Here is a 13,786-nt window from a genome sequence, read left to right on the forward strand (position 1 = left end):
GATTCAATACAGAATCCAAATCATGCTACGCTGCGACGCATGATCCTCTTTTAAAGATAACAGTTTCATCATATCAATATACTTGTACATGTTTGATAAGGTGATTTCAAAACAAGCTAGGGTAATTAAAAAGTCAATGTAATGGCATTATTAGATAAGCCTTTCTTAACATAATTTAAAAAAATAATCTGCAAACAATATACCATATCAAATCTTTATTAACTCAACATTGATACAGATATAAGGGCAAGACTCTGTACAAAAGAAATACAAATAAGTTGGAGTTTAAACATAACTATTATAACAAATTACAGTAATACATGTCTCCTCAGAGATCATAACAATAACTTAGTAATAAGTAAATATCTTGTATTGATCTAAATTGTTCTTATCATTGCAAGCCACAGATTTTGTGTTCATTCCACAAAGAATGACACAAAACACAACACCTTATGATGCAATGCACTGTCCCTTAATCATCAGATCCAAAAACTAAGCAATGAATTGTCCCACATTGTGAAGAATTCGGCAAGCCTGAGGGATTGTACTGTCGGAGTTCTAGTCCATTCATATACAGCCCCACTGATCTAAAAATTCTAATTTCCCTGAGATTTATTCTCTCTCTCTCTCTCTCTCTCTCTCTCTCTCTCTCCTCTCTCTCTCCTCTCTCTCTCTCTCTCTCTCCTCTCTCTCTCTCTCTCTCATCATATACACACAGTGTATATAATTTTACACATAAATATATGTACCCCAGTAATTTTAAATAGAAGTCCCCTTGCAGACTCAACTAGTATGCATCTACTAGTTTTTCTATAATCTCAATTCATTATGAAAAATCTTGTCAATATCTACAGAAGAAACAACAATTTTTCTTAATGACAAAAACTGCATTCCACAGATTGTAAGGCATTACACTTTCATGTACTAGTACATACATGAATATGCAGTTCTGAAAACAATTGTTTGAAATGTGAAAATGTTTATGTAGCCCAAATATCAACAAATATAACACGTCAGCATGATTAAATATGATATCATATAACATTGATTAAAGAATGAAGAGTTAGTAAAAATAAAATTAAAAAAAAAACACACACAAAAACACTATGGATATCTATCCACAAAGACTTTAATATGTGGGTTGTAAGACTGAGTGTGCTAAGTATTTTGTAACCAGAAATCTTTACTTTGTGGGAGAATTTTAAATCCCCCATTGTATTGTGAAACCCAGTGCACTTGAATCTTGTTTCCAAGGATAATACGATATTGACTTTTAAGTGCAATAAAACACAACGACAGTAATATAATAAATAAATCAGACTATTTACATAATTGTTTTGTCAATCTCAATAATGGTAAACTCTTGATTAATTTGAAAAGATCAAAGGAGCTATAATGAACTGAACGTTACAATTATTTTTTTTTTAGAATCAATAAATGCATTTGATATTAAAAAAGAAGAAAAAAAACCACAAAGTGAAACAGTATCTACCAGCGAATATAGAAAAAAATGTACATGATGAATGTAGGTTTTCCTATTATTAATAAATTATAAAATCATTGTTTCATCTCAGAAATACTGGTACTCAACTGTCCATATATATATCTAAATTCTTTCCACATTCTATATCACTAAAATAAATCACATGAAACATGTATCGTAAGCTTTTTTCAAATCTGTTTTGTTAGAACAAAGAATGTTTAATTTTATCATGTTCTTACATAGTCACAAAATAGTTTCTGCAATCAATAGAAAAACATTCATTTGGTGTTTAAAGAAACAGCTTTCTGTGCGAATTGTGCATTCCATTCGCGAAAACTTTCTTGAGCAAAATCCTAGCATATACACAATAGAAAAATATAATGGAATTTTCGACACTGCTGTTAGTGGTTATTTACCAAACATACCAGTACTACGGATATGAACTGGTTGGACAATTTTAATATCAAAATCACCGTAAATGGAATGATGGATCACTAAACAGCTTCACTGAAAGACTTGACCATAATTTAACACTTCAGTCCTGAGATATTCCTGTGTCAGTGATCAGGTTTCCTCTGCAGCAAGCTGGACCCGCTCAGTCTCCTCAGTGTGGGACAACTTGCTCCCTTTCTTGGTTTTTTCAATGGGAGAGGTGTGGAAAGCTACCCTCTCTCCTATCTCGCTATCTCTCATATTAATGCTCTTCCTTCCTTTTTGATTCCTTACCCTGAAAAAATTAAGTTCACACTTGCACGATGATCTAAAGTTATACAAAAGGCCCAGGGGCCATATCGCTCACCTGAGCAACAATTGCCTTAATTCTGATCAAGTTAGCATAACAGTATCAAAATATCTTGACAACTAAGTACAGTAGATCTTACTAGAAAAAAATTGAAAATCTGCCAATTTTTATCCACCTTTTTTGGGGGGTAAATACCAAGCCCCTTTTGTTGTTGTACCTGTAAGAAGATTTTTCTCTATTCCTATATAACCCCCCCCCCCCCCATTTCGTGGCCCCACTTTTCGTTATGGAATCATGGTTTCATCAAACTTAAATCTGCATAACCTGTGCTTTCACACTAAGTACTGAGTTTAGGACCGAAAACTTTCACAGAATATTTTTAAAGATTTTCTCTATATATTCCTATGTAAAAATTCAAACCGCCATCACGGCCCCGCCCTACCACTAAGGACTGTGATTTTGCAAACTTGAATTTACACTACCCAAGGATGCCTCTACACAAGTTTTAGCTGCAATAATGTAGCACTCTCCGATTTTTTAAATCTGATGTTTACTGGAGAGGGCTACTATTTCACAGGATCTCCGTAATGGTGCAAAATTAATTTTTCAATGCGGCTGACTTTGGTCTGAAAAGATCGATTTTATATTTGACTTCCTTTAGATAAAATGATTTTTTTAATTCAGGTTGAACAAATTAACCGTATATAAATCAAAACCATATAAAACACATCAGCATGTTTACAATCGTCTTTTTCAGCAGCCACGACAGTTCTCGCGTGATTTTATGGGATGTACGCTTGGAGTTTTGATGGGCTTGATAACGTGAATGTCAGTGTAAGTAACCGATCTTACCTGGTTATTTCACTAAAACATCATTTAAGGAAATGGTATATAATGGAAAATTCATATTTACCGCGTTAATTATGTTTAAGATAGGGGAATTCCTATATTCAGTTCAAGATCCGCTCCTGAATTCTCATTGGCTGTCCAAAAATAAAACCGGTCAAGGTCAGTAAACATGGCAGACAAATTCAACTTTCGTTGTTGACATACACGAAAAATAACCGATATATGGACTATACTTGATATTTTTGGATTAATTTATGCCATAGACATCTACAACGTTTGAGTTCAGGTAAGAAATGCAAATGTTATTGTCATTTATAAACGATTTGAGACGAAATCGTTGCGGGAGTGAATCACTCCCACACTTGCACCATTACGGAGATCCTATGGAGGTGTAGCCCTCTCCCAAAAAAACACAAAAAAATCGGGAGAGGGCTACATTATTGCAGCTAAACAAGTTTAAGCTTTTCTTGCCAAATAGTCTTTAAAAAGAAGATTTTTAAAGATTTTCTCTATATATTCCTATGTAAAAATTCATCCCCCATTGTGGCCTCACCCTACCCCTGGACTGTTATTTAAACAAACTTGAATCTATACGATCTGGGGGTGCTTCCACTCAAATTTGGGCTTTCCTGGCCTAATAGTTTTGAGAAAAAGATTTTTAAAGATTTTCTCTTTATACAAAAATTTATCCCCCATTGTAGCCCCGCCCTACCCCCAGGGACCATGATTTGAACAAAATTAAATCTACACTACCTGAGGATGCTTCCATTTTAATTTGGGCTTTCCTGGCCTAATAGTTTTTGAGAAAAAGATTTTTAAAGATTTTCTCTATATATTCCTATGTACAACTTGATCTTCCAATTGTGGCCCCACCCTACCCCCAGGGACCATGATTTGAACAAACTTGAATCTACACTACCGGAGGATGCTTCCATTTTAATTTGAGCTTTTCTGGCCTGATAGTTTTTGAGAAGAAGTTTTTAAAAGATTTTCTCTATATATTCCTATGTAAAACTTGATCCCCCTCTTGTGGCCCCTCCCTACCCCCGGGGACCATGATTTGAACAAACTTGAATCTACACTACCTGAAGATGCCTCCACACAAGTTTAAGCTTTTCAGGCCTAATACTTTTTGAGAAGAAGATTTTTGTAAAAAATACCAACAAATTTTCAATAATTCTCAATTATCTCCCCTTTAAAGAGAGTGTGGCCCTTCATTTGAACAAACTTGAATCCCCTTCACCTAGTGGTGCTTTGTGCCAAATTTGGTTGAAATCTGCCCAGTGGTTCTTGAGAAGAAGATGAAAATGTGAAAAGTTTACAACGACGACGCTCACTTTAGCCTTTGGCTCAGGTGAGCTAAAAATTCAGCTACATCAAAAAGTAGAAATAAGACTCTGATAACAGTCACCCATAATCCGGTGTAGCTTGGAAAAAATGAGTGCTCTAAGAAGAAAGGTTGAAAATATTTGGACATGCATACATGGAAGTTTCACTATTGAGTTATAGTTATTTTCAGTAGACATGTTTATTTCTTATTGCATACATCTATAATAGAAAGATTACCTCTTTTTCCTAACTGCAATTCCAATAAAGACAGCTATTACAACAAGAAATAGAACAGCACAAGCTATTCCAGCATATGCCCCCTGAGACAAGTTGATGCTGGATTCACTGTTTACTTGTTTACGAATGGGCGATGGTTCATGGAGAAATGGAGCCTCTTCATATGAAACAATGTTTCTAGGGTCCACTATAAAGTCCTCATGTTTGTTATCAACTGAAAAAGAGAACATTACATTAATATATTATAATACATGTAATGAACTATATGAAAAAATGCAAGGTACATTCAACTGCTTGTTACTATATGTTAACTCTGGGAAATCATGTGACAGGACTGAAAGTTAATCATTTCATTGTTTCCATGGTGACAGTCAGCTCTATTGATATTTTGTAGTTGGCCATCATTTACGGTAGTTTGCAAAATGACAGTTAATACACTAAAATACTTAATTCAATAATATCCCTGGATGCTGCATGCATACTTTACGGATTACTCAGTGACAATTCACAGTAGTATACTTGACAGATTCACAGTAGTATACTTGACAGATTCACAGTAGTATACCTGACAGATTCACAGTAGTATACCTGACAGATTCACAGTAGTGTACCTGACAGATTCACAGTAGTATACCTGACAGATAGGTGTATACTGTATATATCCATTGCCTTACCTGCTGTGGTATTCTCTATTATTCTTCTAAGTTGAGGATCAAGAGCAGTTTCATCTGGAAAAAAAAACAAGTAAATCAAATGAAACAACAAGCTAGTTTTTAAACAGCTACTAAGATACTGTAAACTTTGGAGAATATGTGTTTTCTTCACTATTGACTTCAGCTGAAAGATCAGAAATGTATACCTGACACAAAGTTGTTGAACATTACTAACAAAAGTACTTACTGACACAAGTGTTGTTGTGGTTTACTTACTGACACAAGTGTTGTTGGGTGTTACTTATTGACACAAGTGTTGTTGTGCATTACTTATTGACACAAGTTTTGTTGAGTGTTACTTACTGACACAAGTGTTGTTGGGTGTTACTTATCAACACAAGTGTTGTTGTGCATTACTTATTGACACAAGTGTTGTTGGGTGTTACTTACTGACAAAAGTGTTGTTGAGTGTTACTTACTGACACAAGTGTTGTTGTGTGTTACCTATTGACTTTAGTATTGTTGTGTGTTACTTATTGACACTAGTGTTGTTGGGTGTTACCTATGACACAAGTGTTGTTGTGTGTTACCTATGACACAAGTGTTGTTGTGTGTTACCTATTGACACTAGTGTTGTTGGGTTTTACCTATTGACACTAGTGTTGTTGGGTGTTACTTACTGACACAAGTGTTGTTGGGTGTTACCTATTGACACAAGTGTTGTCGTGTGTTACCTATTGACACAAGTGTTGTTGTGGTTTACTTACTGACACAAGTGTTGTTGATGTTACTTATTGACACAAGTGTTGTTGTGTGTTACTTACTGACACAAGTGTTGTTCTTTGTAACTTACTGACACAAATGTTGCTGTGTGTTACCTAATGACACAAGTGTTGTTGGGTGTTACTTATTGACATAAGTGTTTTTTGGTGTTACTTATTGACACAAGTGTTTTTCTGTGTATTACTGACACAAGTGTTGTTGAGTGTTACCTATTGACACTATTGTATTGTTGATGTTAGTACTTATTGACACAAGTGTTGTTGGGTGTTACCTTTTGACACAAGTGTTGCTGTGTGTAACCTATTGACACAAGTGCTGTTTTGTGTATAACTGACACACGTGTTGTTGGGTGTTACCTTTTGACACTAGTGTTGTTGTGTGTTACTTATTGACACAAGTGTTGTTGGGTGTTACTTACTGACACAAGTGTTGTTGGGTGTTACTTATTGACACAAGTGTTGTTGGGTGTTACTTACTGACACAAGTGTTGTTGTGTGTAACCTATTGACACAAGTGCTGTTCTGTGTATAACTGACACAAGTGTTGTTGTGGTTTACTTACTGACACAAGTGTTGTTGGGTGTTACTTATTGACACAAGTGTTGTTGGGTGTTACTTACTGACAAAAGTGTAATTGTGTGTGACACAAGTGCTGTTCAGTGTATAACGGACACAAGTGTTGTTGTGTGTTACCTACTGACACAATTGTTGTTGTGTGTTACCTACTGACACAAGTGTTGTTCTGTGTTACTTACTGACACAACTGTTGTTGGGTGTTACCTATTGAAACAAGTGTTGTTGTGTGTTACCTATTGACACAAGTGTTGTTGTGGTTTACTTACTGACACAAGAGTTGTTGGGTGTTACTTATTGACACAAGTGTTGTGTGTTACTTACTGACACAAGTGTTGTTCTGTGCATTACTGACACAAGTGTTGTCGGGTGTTTCCTATTGACACAAGTGTTGTTGGGTGTTTCCTAATGACACTAGTGTTGTTTGGTGAAACTTACTGATTTTATTTACTAATTTTATTGTTTGTTACTTACTGACACAAGTATTGTTGGGTGTTTTCACAAAGCCTTCACAGCAGTCTGTTGTTTTGTAGTAAAATATTTTTGTTGTGTTTAATTCCTTTTTACAGTATGTTTTTCTGTAAAAACAAAAGTCAAAGTAATATTCAGTATACATGGTGTAGCAGCAAGACGTGTACCAAGAGCAAAAAAAAACCTCATCTGAATTTGATTAAATCAAAATGAACACTTTGATATTTATTTTTAAACTGACATTTGGTGATTTGAAAATTTCGTGATTGAGTTTAAAATGCTTGATCATTTTTATTTCTCCAAAGCCGTCTTTACTCTATCAAGGCTATCAATTCCTATCTTTGATAATTGTTTACTTGTAAAACACAGCATGCAATCAAGGTCTATTGACCAGTGACAGGCTGTTTGATTAGACTCCTCCAATCAACCCCTAAATACCTGAATTTAATATAATAATTGTGATATAAAGTGTTCTATAACCATGTTTGGGCTCTGATCCTATAAAGCAACAATGCTATGGTTATAACAATGGGCATGGATAATGAAAGACTGAGGTATACTGATTTTAAACTGACTGGGGTCTGGAGAAGATCATTGATTTGCTGTATACAGGACTATATGACAGAATGATTGGTGGTGCTGTATTAACACTGTGTAATCTGATTCACATCCTCTGAAGTCAAAGTTTTAGATGTACAAAATATCATTTTCCACTATCATACTAAAATATCAGATAATTATCTTACTGAAACAGGAACTTCTGAACATTACAAGTCGGGAGTTTATTGAAGGACAGTCGTGTGTTTATATCAACATGAACCCCGGTCAATGCACTAACCTGTACATGGTACAGTAGGATATACTGAACCAGCCACAGCTGGTTTTGATTTTCTCTGTACATGGAACGGTCACAATGTCAATCCCACGTCGACCCTTCACGTACACACACCAATTCTCACCTTCACTTTTCTTTTCCTCATCACTAAAATAGAAATCATTTGGTTAGAGATTATACAAGGATTTTTTCAAGATCAAAGTCAAAATGCTTATTTCTACACCTTTTATTTTTCAACTATTGTACAATTTAAGTTTTTGAGCATGCTGAGGCTTTCCTGTATTTTCATTGTCGCTAACCTCACTAGTGCATAAACAGTGTACATCTTTTGACACTTAATCTTATCACTTATCTTTTTTTTATGAAGTGGGGACAACATTACCAAGATGTGCAAGCAATAAAACTATGCCACTGAACACTTGAACTGGCCTATTTTAGACCATATTATTATTGCAAAATATTGTTTTACTGAACAATAAACAAATTTTGAGTTTTAGTCATTGACAACAATATTGAAAATTTTACAAGTAATTACATGTATCATCACCAAACAAGTTTTTGCTGTAAAATTTTCTTTTGTTAAATAATGCAGCTGGGAAATCAAACTTTAAAAATACTAAAAAGATTATCATTTGAGCTTGTCAATGCTGACATATGGAGATCGCAAATTCAACAAAAATTAAGGTAGGAATGATGAAGGAACTTAGTGTCTTAAAAGATCATTTATATCAAAAGAGAAAGTAAGATTGAAAAATATTTCAGATGATTCAACTTTTCTTTATAAAATAAACTTGCATTTTTGCTTTTTATTGCCATGTCTTGTGCAACAAAGGGTTTTAAAATATTTCAATTAAATGTAACTTGTTTGGAGGTTAAGTCTTTACAGAATTCAAACATTTTACAAACAGATGATTTTCTTTAAAATGAGTTTGTTTTAAAAAAGGACTGACATACAAAAGATAAGACCATGCAAAATACAAAATATTTAACCCATATTCTGGTACTATTAGAAAATAGATTCAGCTTCACGTAATGAAGTTAATGTTATGTTTGTAAACGGGATGTTTAGTATGCCTTACAGGATTGTTAAGCTCTACATTCCTACGGCATCCTGTGTCATTGAGCTTTGATCCGATGAGGTAACATCTCTTATACAGTAAATCACCTAAGTTCAGCCTCCATCTCCTGCTTATTTATGACAAAGCCGTCACATTGTATATGGGTTTTTTTTAATTATTTAAAGAAAAAAAATTATAATATGATTTCATATTTAAACACATACTAGTACATCATATCTTTTAAAATTAACACACTACATGCGGAAACTCTATCAACACGTGTTGTCCTATGAGAAAATACCTATAGGCCTATAGCACTATATTGAAAATTACTGTCGTAACAAACTTGTACAATCACAATATATTGCAGCCGTTATAATATCCCACTTTCCACCGATGAAAAGAAATGTCACGTCGCACTTAACACACCGACAGATAAAAAAGTCAGAACAAGACTTTTGTTCTTACATTAGCTATTCATGAATATGTGAATTCTTCTTCTTCTTCTTCTTCCAGTAATGTGCCTGGCACCAAGGTTGGGCATTATCGCACATGATTAAAAGGTTAAAATCATGCTGAGGAAGGCCTCGTTAAAATCTGGTTAAAATCTTCAATTATTACAATGGGTAGGATCTTGGGCTGATTCGGGCTTTGAAGGCCTCGAGTGAATCAGCTGTCACTATGGCTGGTGAAAGTGAGTTCCAGATTACTACTCCGGCTGGAAAGAAGGAGTCCTGATAACATTTTAAGTGGCAAAATGGTTGTAGGAACCTCATAGTATGTCCTCTAGTATTACAGCTGTTTACAGGATGTAAATGACTAGATGGTATGTCGATGTATCCATTCACAATCCTGTACATCATGGTGGCTCGTGATGTTATCCGCCTGGACTGCAGGGTATCAATATGGAGATGATTGAGCATGGATGTTACGCTGCTCTCCCTGCTATAGTCGCCCATGATGTATCGTGCAGCTCTTCGTTGTACCGCCTCTATCTTATTGATGTGGGTCTTGTTGGTATGATCCCATACTGTAGAGGCATATTCCACCTGAGGTCTCACTAGGGTCTTATAGCTGGTTGCCTTGATGGACCGTGGGCAACCAGATCGGTTGCGACTCAGGAAAGCAGTGGTGTTGTTGGCTTTCCTGGTAATGTTGTTAATATGTGGTCCCCAGTTGAGCTTGTTGTCGATGGTAACACCCAGGTACTTTGCTTTGGTGGTGAACTGCAAAGTTTGGCCATGGATGGAATAATTGGCATCAATTATACGCCTTTTGTTGGTGATGCGTATTACTTCACATTTCTCTGGGTTGAAGCTCATCAGCCACTCAGACTCCCATACTTGTAGTTGGTTTAAGTCTTCTTGAAGAGTGATTGTGTCCTCCTCATTAACTATCCTGCGGTACAGCAAGCAGTCATCAGCTAAGAGCCTTGCTGTTGATTTGACTCGGGATGGTAGGTCATTGATGTATACCAGGAACAGTAGTGGACCAAGCACTGTGCCCTGGGGTACTCCAGATGTTACAGGAGCAGCTGATGACATCTCTCCATCAACAACCACTTGTTGGCTTCTGTCAGATAAGAAGCTACTGATCCACTCCAGGGTCTGTCCTCTCACACCATAGTGCTCCAGTTTGAGGGCTAGTCGATGGTGGGGGACTTTATCAAAGGCTTTGCTGAAGTCAAGTAAGACTGCATCTACCTGTTGGCGTTGGTCGAGGCTACTTGCTAGATCATGGATAGTTGTTATCAGTTGACTTTCACATGATCGTCTCTTCCTAAAACCATGTTGCTGGTCTGAGAGGATGTTATTTCTCTCCAGGTGATTGATGACATGGCTATGGACAATATGCTCTAAGGTCTTACAGCATATATAATTCTACAAACAGGAGTGTTATTTCAACAATTAAAAACAATATGCGGGTCATTATCAAAATATGCAGACTTTTAAAATATGTAAAACATGAGAAAATTATTGGTGAAAAAATTACTTTGATTGCAAAAAACACATTTAACAAACAATGAAGTATAACATCTAAAAATTTGCAAACATTGGATTCTACCATTTGGTTGATAATTAGACTAAAATTAAATGAACTGTGAAAATTTTGTCAGTGGTGTAACAGGCATATAGTATAGGAAAAAATTCTTAAATAAAATAAAATATTTCTTTTAAAATGATGGACATAAAGTTTATATCAACAAACTTCTTTTAAAGTTATTAGAATTAGATAACAGAAAATATTTGACACATTTACATACTGACCAACATAACATTTGAGACAAAGTCTTGATGTTACTCAACACATTTTTAATTTGAGCATTAAAAAGAACACAACTGGATTTTTCTTTTAATGGAGCATAAAAAAGACATTATTGTAAATGCACTGGTGTTTTCAAATATACATGAATCATTGTCAGTTAATTTTATTTGGAGAAAAATGTACATGTTACACCACTGATTATTATGTTTTACCACTGACTAAAAGTTACACCACTGACCTAGCGATAATAGATAAGAGATAAGCGTGTTAAATTTTGTAAAATAAACTAATTTCTTTTTTTGATTGCATTTAAAACATGATAAATTTGATCTTAAATAAAAGTTTTCGTGCCTCCTTCTTTCATAATCTGAAGATAGACACACTGTTACACCACTTATAATCAGTGTTACACCACTGACACAAAAATGGCATGTAGATGTTTTTTACATGAATTCACTCATTCTTTGATGTTATATTTTTTACTATTGGCATCCACACACTTTTATCCACCTTGTACCGAGTTCGAACTTTCTTCGGCTCATCAATCTCACAAACAACATCTTCAATACTATACCAGCTCATATCAATCATACACTTTGGATAAAAAAATTGAAATTTCTCCAATTTTCTCCAAAATCTATGAATACAATGCATATACACTTTCTCTTTGTCTATATATGTTTTTTGAAGCTCAGCTAGCAATTGTTACTTTTAAGTATTTGAAAGATTTAGTATAACATAATAGGGAATGTGAAATGTCAGTGGAATAACATATATTATTGTACACTATAAGTCATTAAAAAATTTGATTTTTTAATAAAAATATGATGTGGATAATTTCATTTCTTTATTAGAATAAATTTGTTTTTACTTTTATCTTTTAATCAAGTATTTAAATGGGTAAAACATAATTAGAGCATACAAAATGTCAATGGTGTTTCAAATAATGTCAATGGTGTAAAAGGTCTCATTTTCCAGATTAAGAAAACACAATTGCAATTAAATAGTCAAGCTTTCTTTATTGTGACAGTGTCTAACTTGTAAAATTGATAAATAACAATTGTTCAAAATGCTCAAAATATAAATGAAATGGAAGAAAAAGTAAAATAATTAAATAATGTCATGTGGTGTAACAGTTTTTTCAGTGGTGTAACAACAATTTTTGGTTACACCACTGACCGTTATACCACTGATGTATCCATAGTAAATGTAGCAGTATGACCCAAGAGAACAGATACTACACGAAGCTACATAGCCTATGTTATAATGTGATAAACATTCATCATTTATGTGAAAAACTTTTTTGTTCTTTCATAACAGAAAACCTTAAATAGCACGTTATCCCACTGACACAGTTTACATTGTATTTTTCGGAGCATACTAACATTTTCTGCCATATTTTCTATCACAATGATGTCATCACTGATACATTTATCTTTTTAGTAGCAGGGAATGATGTCACTATGATCTGGGGGATTCCAACTGTAGTACAATATTATTTACTTGATGTATTTTAAGATATTTTTATATAATTTGCCTTGTAACACCAATGACAAAAATTTTTTGTACAAGCATATATCTCATCAAATTCATTGTTTTTAAAAGAGAACTTGTTAAGGAGCATAGCAGAAATTAAAATATGAATGTTGTTTTGAAAATTAACGGCGATTTTTGGAATAAAACATCAATATTATTGAAGATATTGTAGGTTAAAGACGTTGGAAAAATTTAATGACAACATAAATTCACTGAAATCTCATAACAAATAATATTTTTTTTATACTTTAAGCAGTAAAATTGTCGATTTATTTGTTCAACAATATGGGTTTAAGTTTCTAAAATCCAATGGTACTGTATATATTCCCCAGAACATTATTTTTCCCCCTTTAAATTGACACTGACACAAAAGGCTGCATATTTTGATAATGACCCATGCCCGTCATTCTTACCATAAAACAGTAGATGTACACAATAAAGTTAGTGAGACGTAGAAGATTAGTTCAGTGTATGATGTCCGCTTCATTTTCTTTCTCAATCTTCAATTAGAAAAGTTTCCGTAGACTTTGGACCTATGATGTCCGATCACTTTCGATCCTTAGTGTTTACATTCTGCGTTGAAATCATGTGACCTTTAAGGAAGAATCATGCAAACGTTTTATTTACAACATACTTCATTGGAAAGAGTGCTCAAACGCTAGAGTGATCCAGACTGCTATACTATTAAAGGAAAAATACCGTAACACATCCCGAAAAAAGCTTTTTCGTCCATCACTCATTCAAAATACTTTATGTTGTTGTTTTTTTATTTACATAATTAATCTTGTTGCCCACTGATAGCCCGGCCCATAATTGGCCAATGAATTAATAAAATCAAATACACAAATAGTTACACAGTGTTTGATTTCTCAGTTTTTAACGTCTGAAAATCTTCATGCATGGTGATTTGATTTTTTGTGAAAATTTATTTTTGCAATATTGCAGCATTTTTTTTAATCATTTTTTTTTTGTG

General features: G+C 34.2%; 1 protein-coding gene across 1 annotated transcript; it reads right to left on the reverse strand.

The window, feature by feature from the left end:
- Positions 1-200: 200 nt before the first annotated feature.
- LOC128188962 (uncharacterized) lies at positions 201-13,438 on the reverse strand. Its single transcript, XM_052860304.1, has 6 exons — positions 13,227-13,438; positions 7,958-8,101; positions 7,123-7,226; positions 5,315-5,368; positions 4,641-4,854; positions 201-2,210 (listed from the first exon to the last, which is right to left on the reverse strand). The coding sequence occupies exons 1-6, from the start codon at positions 13,298-13,300 to the stop codon at positions 2,048-2,050; spliced, it is 753 nt and encodes a 250-aa protein (XP_052716264.1). The 5' UTR covers positions 13,301-13,438; the 3' UTR covers positions 201-2,047.
- Positions 13,439-13,786: the final 348 nt, after the last annotated feature.

The sequence above is a fragment of the Crassostrea angulata genome, chromosome 6 (genome assembly GCF_025612915.1).
Source record: "Crassostrea angulata isolate pt1a10 chromosome 6, ASM2561291v2, whole genome shotgun sequence".
NCBI classification, from domain to species: domain Eukaryota; kingdom Metazoa; phylum Mollusca; class Bivalvia; order Ostreida; family Ostreidae; genus Magallana; species Magallana angulata.